Source organism: Neofelis nebulosa, chromosome 1, assembly GCF_028018385.1.
Source record: "Neofelis nebulosa isolate mNeoNeb1 chromosome 1, mNeoNeb1.pri, whole genome shotgun sequence".
Taxonomy (NCBI): Eukaryota; Metazoa; Chordata; class Mammalia; order Carnivora; family Felidae; genus Neofelis; species Neofelis nebulosa.
In genome coordinates, this window is record NC_080782.1 from 229510412 (window position 1) to 229522819 (window position 12408).

Genomic DNA, 12408 nt, shown 5'->3' on the forward strand with positions numbered 1-12408 from the left:
CTCTCTGTTTCTACCCCACTTGCGCGTGCCTGAGCTCTCTCTCTCTCAAAGTAAACTTAAAATAAAAATTTTAAAAACTTATAATTTTTATCAATACAGATGGAAGGTACCACACGGGCCTGATACTTAATTCAACTTTTCTAATGAATGCTACACTACTATGAAAATAAAGGAGATGTATAAATATGAGAAAATGAATTCGGATAGAATACGTGTGATAACGTACAATGCTTGAGAATAAGAAAGCCACCAATGGTAGATCAAATGTCTTATACGCACATACACACACATGCACACACACTAGAATTCGGCTAAAAATGAAGTTTCTGTTTTTTTAAGGGATATTATAGAAAAGAGTAAATAAGGAGGTTAATTTTTTAGTATTTAGAGTATATTTGTTATAATGTAGACATGGTAGCTAATTATTTGAGCTGGTTGGAAAGCACGCAACGCTGTGTTTTTTCCCTCAAACCAGCATCACATCTTAGTTCACAACTTAAAGCAGAGGCTGATACGTAAGACGCACACACTCTCTCGTATTTGGTATTTATGCTAAGAAACATGACTCCGTGGTACCCTTGAGTTTCTTCATCTACTGTTCTTCAGCTCCAGCTGTGGGCAGCACGATGAAACCCCACGTAACATTTGGTCCTCTAGTTCATCTCCCACTATCTTCATTCATATGTATAGATTTCTATATATTTCTCTATTTTCTTCTCTACTATGATAGGGCCTTGGCTCCTAGCAATGAAAAGCCGTTTCCTATTTTTGCAACATTCCCGTCAAAATGTGTAAGAGTCGGGGGTGGGCGGGACTGGCAAGGTGGACAGATTGTACAACTGGGCTTTCATCCTCAGCTAGGCTCCAGCCACGTGGCTGGAACACAGCATCTCGTGCACTTCTCATCTGCTCTTACAATATTTCAGTGGCAGGTACACAGCATCCCCGGAAAATTCTGATCTCTGTCTTGTTGTACCTGTGACCCAAACTCATGTTTCAGTTGGTTTCGGAGTATTCTTTAAGCTGTGACCAATGTATGAATTACAATTAGAATCGCCCTGGTTTAAGCACCAGACATCATCAACGCTTTCCAGAAACCATTCTCTATTTTATAGGAAATATTTGCATTGAAACTATTGAAACCTTGGTAATTAAAAACAGTGACTATTTCTAGGCAATCTCTTATCTAGTTCTCCATTTAGGCAGATGTGGGTGGAATCTAAGTGATCAGCCGGATGAGGTGGGCCCAGCGTCCTCCTGAGTCGCCATCTTCCTTCAATATCTAGTTCTACGTTTAACAATACTTATTGAAAAAACCATTCTGTGTGTCACTTTGCCAGGAACCAGAGACTGAGAATGGAAAGAGAGAGACTCATAGTCCATTTCAGTGTTTCCTCAGAACAGCAGTTCCAAAGAATAATAACTATTCTGCCAGGAGCAGAGTGGGTTAAACAAATTTTGACAGATTTATTTGTGTAAGACTTTCAGAACTTACCTAGAGAATAAGAGTATATGCAGAGTTTTCTAAAATTATTTTACTCTGGAGTCCCCCCCCCCCATTCTTTTCCTATAGGATATTTTAGGGAGTGCTGGTGAATAAAGAATACTCAGGAACCATCACAAAGAAATTGTCTCCTTCAGTTTTTGCCTTCCCAATGCCTAATCTGAAGGGAGTACTCAATCATTGTTAAATGAAGAAACAGACATATTTACTCAACTGTGTGGTAGAAAGTAAGAAGTGTCCTCACTGAGGCACTCTGAGGAAATTCAGAGAAGGGAGAGAATATATTCAGTTGAGAGCAGTTATAAGAAGTTTAATGGACCAGGTGACACTGAAAGAGATTTCTGAAGGATAAAGACATTGGGAGATTGGGGATGGGCTGCCAAAGAGAGGGCCAATGTGAGGGGACCTGGGACTTTTCCCAGGTTGAAGGTTACAGTGGTTGCCCTTGTTTGTACTTTGAACATAGTGACATTCTAACAAACATTTTTGCTACGTAAAGCTCTCCTTTTTTAAAAGTCTCACAACCCCAGGAAAAGCTGTTAGAAAAATAAAAAAGGCAAAGTATGTTTAAATAAATGTATTGTCTGAGGGGACGCTTCTAGACAAATACTCACTGCTGTTCGGGTTGTCCCCTATGATATGGTGTCGCCCACTCCAGTACCAGAGAAGTAGGGTAGCATCTCGAGACCCAGAAACAATGTAGCAGTCCCCGCCTATGTATGACTCTGACCTGGCCAAGCACGTGACCACGTCCCAGTGGCCAAACACAATCTGAGTTAATTTGCCTGAAACACAGAAAGGGTGGGTTTAATTCATTTGCTATTTTCCTTTAAATGGTAATAAGCTTAACTTTATTTTACTAGATTTGTGAAAAGGGAATCTGTAAACGTGAACATTTATAAGCGAATTCAAATTTAGCTACAGATGCTTTCTTGAATTTCTTCTGAAAAACAATACAAGAATGTTACTTGGGATTTTTAAGGAAATGACTTCTAAAACAACACAACTGTGATTTTTAGTCCCCAGGGTTTGGGTCAGACTAAGGGGAGGGAGGTTTAAGGTCTTTTACTGGATTTGATTTGGGAAAGGGACAATAGTCCTATTTGTCCTATGAAATCAGGACTCACGCTGAGGTTTGGAATGGATGGCATTATAACTAGTTACTTATAATGTGAACATTTAATTTGGATCTTGGCACTCAAGATGAAAATGCCTACATTATTAAGTATGATTTTATTTTACAGAACAATAGGCATTTGGAAGGGAATAAGGTCTTCTATAGTTAAGCTTACCTGTTTCTGTAGAGTAAACTCTGAAGCTCTTATCCCAGAATCCACAGATAAGAATATAGCGATTATCTGCTGTGACCACAAAACAGTGTGCATTGATTTGTATACTCTGGTCAACAAGGTCTGTGATCTGCCGTTTGTTCACACCAGAGTTATTGGCTAAACATAAATGGAAAAGAGAATTTAAAGAAGGACTCCACAAGAGTTTCATCAAACACTTACAGGAGGAATATTTTTATGCTTCATTTATCTAGAAATGGGTTTTTGAGGCTATAAGATTATTAAGATTTTTAACATTTCCCCATGAGGAACATAAGTTTTTTTTTTTTTGTTTTGTTTTTTTGTTTTTTTTTTTTTAGCAGCAGTGGCTATTTATGAACCATATTACATATTTAAAAGTTGACAGAAATTTAAGTTCTTTCTCCACCAATAAATAACAACAATATGAAGAATTCAGATAATGAATTTAAAATCAAGTAAAAAATATTTGAAAGCATTTAATTGTATCCATGTTCACTATGCACAAGTTCATTAGTGTCCAACAAGTTCCACATTAAAGGAGGAATAAACATTATGTGAAGTATGGTATGTAAGGAAAAAAAAAGTCTTAATATTTGCCCCAATCTGTCATTTTCTGATGGTATTTACAACTCATGTGGAAAAGGAAAAGGGGGAAGGGTTTGAGCATGGGATGTTGTTATGTGGGCAGCCCCACAGGGAGCTTTAGGTCAGCAGCCTTAAAGACCTGGATTGTCAACAAACAGAAGGCCTTTCCAGAATGGGCTGGCAGGGGAGGAGAGGAATAAAAAACATGGGAGAAGGATTGGGGAGGAAAGAGACAGGCAGAGAATCAGGGGATAGCGCTGGGACTGAATCTGAATAAAGTCAGGAACTCGGAGACGCCGTCTGATTTCCCCAGTGCCTGTCTGCATGCCAGCCTGTCCCGTGCTCTGCTCTGTCCTTTCAGACGAAATCCCTGGGCTGAATTCTTAAACAGAAGATGCAGACGTAGGAGATCACCCGCACTCTCTAACGCCAATTAGACTGAAGTGCCACTCTTTGTGGATTCCCTCTAACGGTACAATAATAACGACTAGGGAGGTAAGCCCCCCCAGATGGAACAACAACAACAAAAAGGTAGGAAAGGAAAAGAAAATCAAAGGTTCTGAGTCACTTGAAAACTGCATAATTGGTCTTGATTAATGAGAATAGAGTTGCTAATTTTTCCATGATTACCTTCTAGCTGTATGTGACATTGTTGAAGTCTCTCGGACAAAGGAATAGTTGGACTAGACTCTAAAAATATTCCTAGTCCTAAACCTTATAATTTCCCATAGACATGTAAATGCTATTTTGTGTAGGGGTATAAGTAACTAACTGAACTGGCCACCTTTTAATTTATTTCTGGGTTCAGAGATGAAGGGTGAATTAATCTAAGAAAAGAATACCAAAACTTATATATGGATTTATAATATTTCATACCGTTTTCAACTTTTTTCTAATTTAGTTCTCTATATGATCCCATGAGAAAGGCAGAACAAACATCATGATCAGCCATCTTGCAGATAGGAAACTGAGGCCTAGAAAAATTAAGGGGCTTGCTCAGGATCCCGTGCTAATAAATGTGTATGTGATTTTAAAATATTTCCATTATCTGTTGCAAAGAGTTACAGCTCACAGTTTGCAATTCATATGAAATCTTTAATTTAAAAAAGTTGGCCCTGTTGAATGGAGATTTTTAGAAAAGATGTCCTTCATATTAGTTTCCTTTGATAATTTTTTTATTTTTAAAAATTTTTAAATGTTTTATTTATTCTTGAGAGAGAGAGAGAGAGAGAGAGAGAGAGAGACAGAGCATGAGCGAGGGGCATGGCGAGAGAGGGACACAGAATCCGAGGCAGACTCCAGGCTCTGAGCTGTCAGCACAGAGCCTGACGCGGGGCTCGATCCCACAAACCGTGAGATCATGACCTGAGCCAAAGTCGCACGCTTAACCGACTGAGCCACCCAGGTGCCCTCTGCTTTAATAATTTTTTTTTGAGGCCTTACCTATTTCAAATAATATAAAGTTGTCAAAGAATAGTTTAGGCAGAAAGAAAGGACAAATTGGAATGATTTGCCTTGTTTAGAACCAACTTAAACAACCTCCTAAAATATCAAGAAAATGCCACAAATAATTGTCGTAAATACCAAAAAGTTGTTAGATGGCATATAATTTACACAGCCCCTTGATGTTAATTTCATGTTATTTGCACATTAATTTTATGGCAGAAAAATTGCCATTTGACTGTCTTTTGTAGTAAGTGCACAGGAATCTGCACAGCCAGCATTCATGAAAATGTATTTTTGTGGTTAGCGTACCGATTAAGGGGTCCATTTCAATAGGAAGATGATGTGCTTGGTCCAAGGAGTATCCTGGAGCTCCTCTGAGGCCTAAAGTTTAAACAGAAGGAGAAAACTACCATAAAATTCTCGGAAAGGGGGAATTTCCTAAGATGCAGTGTTTCATGATGATTGTGGAAAAGTATGGCTTAGAAGTTATTTGGCAAATTGTTGTAAGAATGACTGTCATACTACACATCTTTGTAGATACTCTCAAAAGAAATCATCACAACGGGGACTCCTGGTTTCCACTGAGACGTGGAAAGCTGAAAAGAGTGTTGTTCTCATTCTAACAACATGAAAAAACAGCACAAAATAGAAGATCATAACATTTCTTGAACCCATCAGAGAGCTAAGATTTCTGGGCAACCAAGGAGCCTGAAATCTAAGAAAGGCTGTGCCTGCACCTAGTGGTGGGTGTGAGCGTGGCCGGGCTCACCTAGCCAGGGCAGAGGGGGAGATGGGGCTCCCAGCTTCACTCAATATATGACAAGTCAGTTGAAGGTAAGTAGAAATGACACACACCTAAGACCTTAAGCTCAGGAAAAGCTACTTTTAGAGGATTAATATTTAGGGCTTGATTGAGTTCATTAGTCATAATTTTTTACATGTGATTATATAACATATATAATACTTTTGAACAATGCTAGCGAAAAAATGAATCCTTCATAGTTTTTTTCTCAGTGCAGAACATTTCTAAAGGCTAAGACTACCGTGGATAATAGTTATATTTTTTTCTTAAGATGTTTGTTGCATATTTCTGATCAAATGGAAGTAGTTATACTTCATGTTGAGAGTATCACCAATAAATATAAAAAAAAGTGCATTTAGAGCCTCTTAGAAGATTAAGTTGTGATATAAATGATACCGTTTTTCAGAGCAATACAGAAGTCGGTAGAAGAGGAGACTTCAGGTTAATTCACCATGGACTCATCCATTTAGCCCTGGAGATAGGCTTCCAGGGAGACCTTAAGGGGTGAATTTGGCCAAATAAATCATTTGGTCACATCCATTTCTGTCCTGGTTAGGTAAGTATTAATATGTCTAATTTTGACAACAGAATTATATCATTTCAAGATGTACTAGCCGGAACTTTCAGGAATGCGCTTAAAGAAAACACGCGGGAAATCACTGAACAATTTAGATGTTGTCTTTTCTCAAAGACTCTCAGTTCCACCCAAGGAGGAAAGTGGGGTCTGTCTTGTTCGCTGCTGTTCTCCCAGTGCTCATGACTATGTGACACACAGTGGCCAAATATTTGCTAAATAAATTAGGTGGAAGAAAAAGATTTCGAAACCAGCATCTAGGAAATCCAGATTCAAACTCACTTTCATTTAATATGGGATAAAAGTGTTTTTGTTTGTTTGTTTGTTTGCAGGGCTGAGGTACAGGAGGATGGGAGGACCTGAATTATTTGTAGAACTGCTTTAATTCATCAAATATTTATTGACTACTTAACCAGTAGCCAAGCATTCTGTGAGGCGAGGCCCTAACATATAGCAGTAGTGAGTAAGACACACGAGACTCACTTCGTCAGGTTTGGCAATTATTTGCTCTACTGCTTTTTTGCAGACGATCTGGAATATTAGGTAGCCCTCAGCACACTTACCTTAACTTAACTGCAGCTCGTAAGACACCTTCCGTAAGTCACCTGCTTAGATGCCTGCTTACCTACTGTGTTATGCCATCGATTCACTGCAAACAGTCGGCTGCAGGTCACGGTCACCACCGCAGGGATGGTCAGGTGGGGCAAGGTGTTGGCTGCCACGTGGGTCACCGGAGAATTGGACGGGAACTTCAGCACCATGATCACATCCTGTTGCATCTGATCTTTAAACATGAGTGGACTCTGTGGAAGGAAACACTGTTGAATAGAAAGGGAAGAGGGCAGAAGGAGACAAAAGGGATGACATGGTTAGTGAGAGCTCTGGGGAGATGGAGGTAAGCACAGACAAGGCCAGCACGAGCAGGGAGCAAAGCAAGGCGAACTTGCATCCTCTGGGGACGGCGCAGGGAGAAGGGCAAGGACTCGGTGTGGTCGCTGGCAGGGGACACCGAAGCATTAACGGCCAGTCTCAATTTAAGTATCGCCCGACCGCGGTGTGAGAAGTTCGCTTACAGATCTGTCGTGTGATGTAGAATAAATTGGTCGGCGTTGCGAAAACATCAGTTTGGTGGAAAAACTGGTTACTGACAACGTTTGCATGAACGATAAAGTGAACTGGTCGGTACTTGCATTTTTTACCTGGTTGATCTGGGCTCCTGGCTCCAACCTAAATCATTAAAAGCGAAGAGCCTTCCCTGTCAGAGGTCTGTACACATCTCTGCTGGGGCAGTACTGACTGGGTACAGTCAACACCCCCTTTCCCCTTCTAGACTGGGTGCTTCCTTGAGGGCTGCCCCCTTTCTTCTCTCAATCTGCGTTTTCAAACGTCTAGCATGTGACTTGAGAGAAAGTAGACGTTATAACGTCCTACTGTTTCAGCACTATAAAACACTGCAACACATTACTGCACCAAAAACACAAAATAGGGACGCTGGAAATAACCACGATTTAGCTTTCATAAATGTTTTGTAATTGTTTTCTACACATATGAATCGTCTGCTCCACGAACTTGCGAGGCCTACGTTTCCTTTATGAACAGATCCATGCCAATTTAGTCTCTAACGATGTTCCCCAAGAAAGCAATGAATCCTGACTGGGCATTTCTCCAGGATAAGTATTTTTATTATTATTATTAAACAGAGACAACTAACACGGGAATAAAGCTCTCCTTCCAAAGCATTTCATACAATAAAGTGTTAGAGATATTCTCTTGGACAGTTTATTAAAAATGCTTCGTTTCAAGGCTTGAGGCTCCAAGACCACATCCCCACGTCTACACTGGGACTGCGTGTTTGTATGGAACAGCGTGCTTGGTGACAACCTTTCTGCTTTCTCACACACACGAGGACCAATTTCAATCCGAAGAGTTCATTAGTGACTACTCAAGGGTGCTGAAACTGAGCCATTGGAGAGAGAAAAAACATGGTTTCACACAAACACATTTATTTACGTGTTTCACTAGGAGTTTGACTATCGATTCCTTGAAGGTCTAGAATACGCGGTCACCTCTGTATTGCCAACGCTTAGCGTCATGCCTGACACACAGAAGGAACTCAATACAAACGTGTTAAGTAACTGATAAAATAAATTAAAGGTCTGAACAGCTTATAAATTTGTTTGCACATATTTATGAACCATATTTCAGAGCTCTTTACCCCAAAATTAGGATACTTGCTGCCTTGATAATTACCTAGAGAAACAGATGAACTTTAATTCATTCTGCAAACACCTTTTTTTCCTTCAGGCATTTTTCACTTCAGCTTAAAAAATAATAGTAAAAAGCCACAGTTTAAAAAATAAGTTCCTTCTAAAGAAGTTTCTCAGGGGGCACCTGGGTGGCTCAGTTGGTTAAGCGTTCAACTTCAGCTCTGGTCATGATCTTGTGGTTTGTGAGTTTGAGACCTGCATTGGGCTCTGTGCTCACAGCTAAGAGCCTGGAGCCTGTTTTGGATTCTGTGTCTCCCTCTCTCCTTGTCCCTCCCCTTCTTGTACTTTGTCTCTCTGTCTCTCTCCAAAATAAAAAATAAACATTAAAAAAATTAAAAAAAGAAGTTTCTCAGAAAAACAAAATTACCATTTTCAAACTAAAGAGGGAAATGTAATACACTTTGCTAGTAAACTGAAAAAGGGCTGTCTTGCTATGAAAAGGGAGGGAGCCTTGAAAATTCAGATTAGAATGAAAAGAATGTTACCTTTTCCCTTGTAAAACTAGAATAAAAGTTTTAATATGAGTAGCTAATGACGATGATGACACCAGCTAACATTTACTGAGAATGTATTGTATGCCAGGTGCTGGTCTAAGTGCTTTCCAGTGTGAAGTCATGACATTCTGAGGGCAAATGGTATTTTTACTTTCACGTAACGGATGCTGAAACATCAACAGGGAGGTCGAATACCTTGCCCAAGTCATTCCCCAGCCAGAGGCAGAACCGGCGTTTGACCCAAGTGGCCCCGGAGCCCTTGTTCTTAACTCCACTGTCTCTCTGCAGTGACTACAAATTACCTTTATGTGTCTTTCCTTTTCTTAAAACGAACTACCTCCCCCCTACTCCACCTTGTCCCAGAAGATTAAATTGGGCGATATCATATCGTGTTTATATTACATTTTCATCCTACTTTGTAAATCAAAAATAATTTTGGTGCCTGTATGCATATGAATGAGTTTATGCAGAGGCACATAGAGTCAGAGAAGAGGGCTGTTTTTGTGAATCCCAAATTAGGCTAGCGTTGCAGAACTTAAAGGTAAGAATTGCACTCCCTTCTGTTTCTCCATAGGGCATCAGCACATACTGAAGCCTGCAGAGTTGACCAATATTTTGAGAAGCCTTGAAAAATGCTGCTAAAATCACTGTTTTATTTGACCTGTACCCAGGTACAAAGAAAGCGGAAAACTTTCAGCAAGCTGCTACGTCTTACCAGGTGCATGGCAGAGCTCCGAGGTGGATGTGGCTCAATAAGCAACTGAGATGGCGTCTGTCCAAAGTTCTGTATCTGTGCCTCCATGGCCTGCAGGGGAAGGAGAGTGACTGTCACAATCAATATGCATCAACCAGAGAGGTCAACACACTCTCTGACAATGCAAGTGTATCCCAAGTCAGCCATGAAAGAAGTCCAGAAAATTCACCAGGCGCTCTTCTCTCGGGGTGCAGAATCATCCAAGTGTTAGTATTTTGTAGACAAGCTTTGCTTCTCCTTCCAAACATGCTTCCGTTAACCAAGTCACTATTCTTATTCAGAAGCTGGGGTTAAATGTGGAAATGTTAAACCTGTGAGTGCATGCATGCAGCGAAGACCAAAGAACACTTTTAACACTGAATACAGCATGTATACCTTAATAAAGTCCTTGGCAAGAAGGAACGTATGGGGATCTCTAATGAAATAAGCTTCTGGAATCTTGGGAAAAAAGAATGATACATAAAGTCCACCAATGATACAAAATAAAATTCAGAAAATCGTATTTTCCAGTCAATACAGAGGGCAATCACTATGACTTCTGTATGGACACATTTTCACTACGGAAAATATATCTTGGCATGCTATGCTATTTTGAGATGAACGCTGAAATATTATGTAGTGTCTTATAAGGTATGGATATATTTCTCTCAAAAATTTTTTGAAATTTTGGAGATAACTAACCCAAAGAGGAAATAATTCTTTGGGCATCTTGAGCTACACAATATTTTATTAAAGCCTATGCAGATAGAAATATTAATGAGATTTTATGGCTTCCAATGAATAAAAATAATTTTGGATCTCAAACTGTGTGGACTGTATAACATGCCTTTTTTCTTTTTGGTGTGTATTTCAAAGAAATAATCTTATAGGACATTTATGTATTTCTTCTATATATAAATTCCACTGGCAAAAAAATTCAATATACTAAGCTAGACTAACAGAAATATTTTTCCAAAATACTGTTAGCATGTAATTTAAGTCAACAAGGAGAAGCACAATATTTACAATGATCATTACTCTGTTACCATGCTAATTTTTCCCCTAAAATTGTGTGCAATTTGGTTGCACATAAAAGTGAAATACGAAACTCATTGCTGAGTGCTTAGGAGTGCAGGTAAGGTTGTAGATAGCTCTCGACACAGCACTGCCACTAATCGCATCACTATCTACAAATCTCATTTATAAAGTACTTAAATTTAACAATCTGTCTGCCTAGACTGCATTTCAAGAAAATGTTTATCAATAAAAATGTGAATTTTCAAATTTATTAGTAATATTAAACATGAATGCATCATTATCTGCCATATTTTAGCAATTGCATAAACGGGGCTTTGGTTCTTTTATTTGCAGAGGCAATAGGATGAATTATTAAATCTCTTTAAGTGCTGTCCAATTTTAATGTATCCATTTGTTTGCACGGTGTCCACTCATACACAAAGTGTGACTATTTAAGTAAATCGCACTCACAAAGATACCATCACACTTTATCTCCCCAGTGCAAGATTTATGATTATAAAAGAGGGGAGAGACCATTTCTGGCTAAGTTCACATCACGAACAATAAACTCTTGAGAATTACTTGAAAGAAAAAAAAAAGCAGTAATTTTATTGTTAAAGCTGCCCTGGTTAGAAAATTTCCAATACCCTAGCTTTATGTATCAAGAGCAGCCAAAGTTGCTCTAACAATAGATAACTATGGCTTGTGTTTTTACTCCTCCAGAAAGAGGACTGGGATGGGGGTGGGGAGACGGGTAAAATTAAACACAGTTTAGTCTCTTGGTCAGTGCCTATACTTAGTACATAGCCTTTAAATAGTCGCGGAAGGACTAAATCCACAAACATGCTTTGCTTGACTTTAATTTTGTTTCTGAAAGGGAAGTATTAAACAATAATAGAAAATCTTGTGAAACTCACTTACTTTCCAGAAATCTGTACAGTTCTCTTCAGGGGGCCCACCTCTGATCCCTTTTGGACTCAGTCAGAGTACATACACATATGTATTCTAAATGACTCTCAAATGGCATCACGGTAAATATTAGGCTGTGATCAACATAATATTGTGCTCTCACCCTCTCATTAAGACAGTCTATTTCCTAAATTTAACATTTATTTTATTAAAAAATTTTTGTTTAATGTTTATTTTATTTTTGAGAGCGAGAGAGACAGAGCACGAGCAGGGGAGGGGCAGAGAGAAAGGGTGACACAGAATCTGAAACAGTCTCCAGGCTCTGAGCGGTCAGCACACCCTGACATGGGGCTTGAACTCACGAACTTCGAGACCATGACCCGAGCCGAAGTTGGTCACCTAACGAACTGAGCCACTCAGGTGCCCCAACACTTATTTTATGTTTTAATGTTTATTTACTTTTGAGAGAGAGAGAGAGAGAGAGAGAGAGAGAGAGAGAGACACAGAATGTGAGTAGGGGAGGGGCAGAGAGGGAGGGAGACACAGAATCTGAAGCAGGCTCCAGGCTCTGAGCTGTCAGCACACAGCCTGACATGGGGCTTGAACCCACGAACCATGAGATCATGACCTGAGGTGAAGTCAGATGCTTAACCAACTAAACTACCCAGGTGCCCAACATTTATTTATTTATTTTTTTATACTAAATGCAATCCCCCTCCCTTGTAACTCCCATGCCTTCATGACCTAAAAGTTCTTATTCTAGCATT

The 12408-nt window shown here is 39.5% G+C and overlaps 1 protein-coding gene across 10 annotated transcripts in view; it reads right to left on the minus strand.

Moving 5' to 3' along the window:
* The window catches only part of NBEA (neurobeachin), a 681254-nt gene that overhangs the window by 16148 nt on the left and 652698 nt on the right, over positions 1-12408 (minus strand). For 6 of the 10 annotated variants that reach the window (XM_058687578.1, XM_058687548.1, XM_058687536.1 and 3 more), the window contains 6 exons: positions 10112-10174; positions 9698-9787; positions 6847-7039; positions 5155-5226; positions 2797-2952; positions 2119-2289 (listed from right to left, as the gene is read on the minus strand). In XM_058687578.1, the coding sequence (XP_058543561.1) occupies positions 2119-2289; positions 2797-2952; positions 5155-5226; positions 6847-7039; positions 9698-9787; positions 10112-10174 (745 nt within the window). The remainder of the gene's footprint in view (positions 1-2118; positions 2290-2796; positions 2953-5154; positions 5227-6846; positions 7040-9697; positions 9788-10111; positions 10175-12408) is intronic. The other 4 variants (XM_058687599.1, XM_058687557.1, XM_058687540.1 and 1 more) reach the window with 3 other exon arrangements.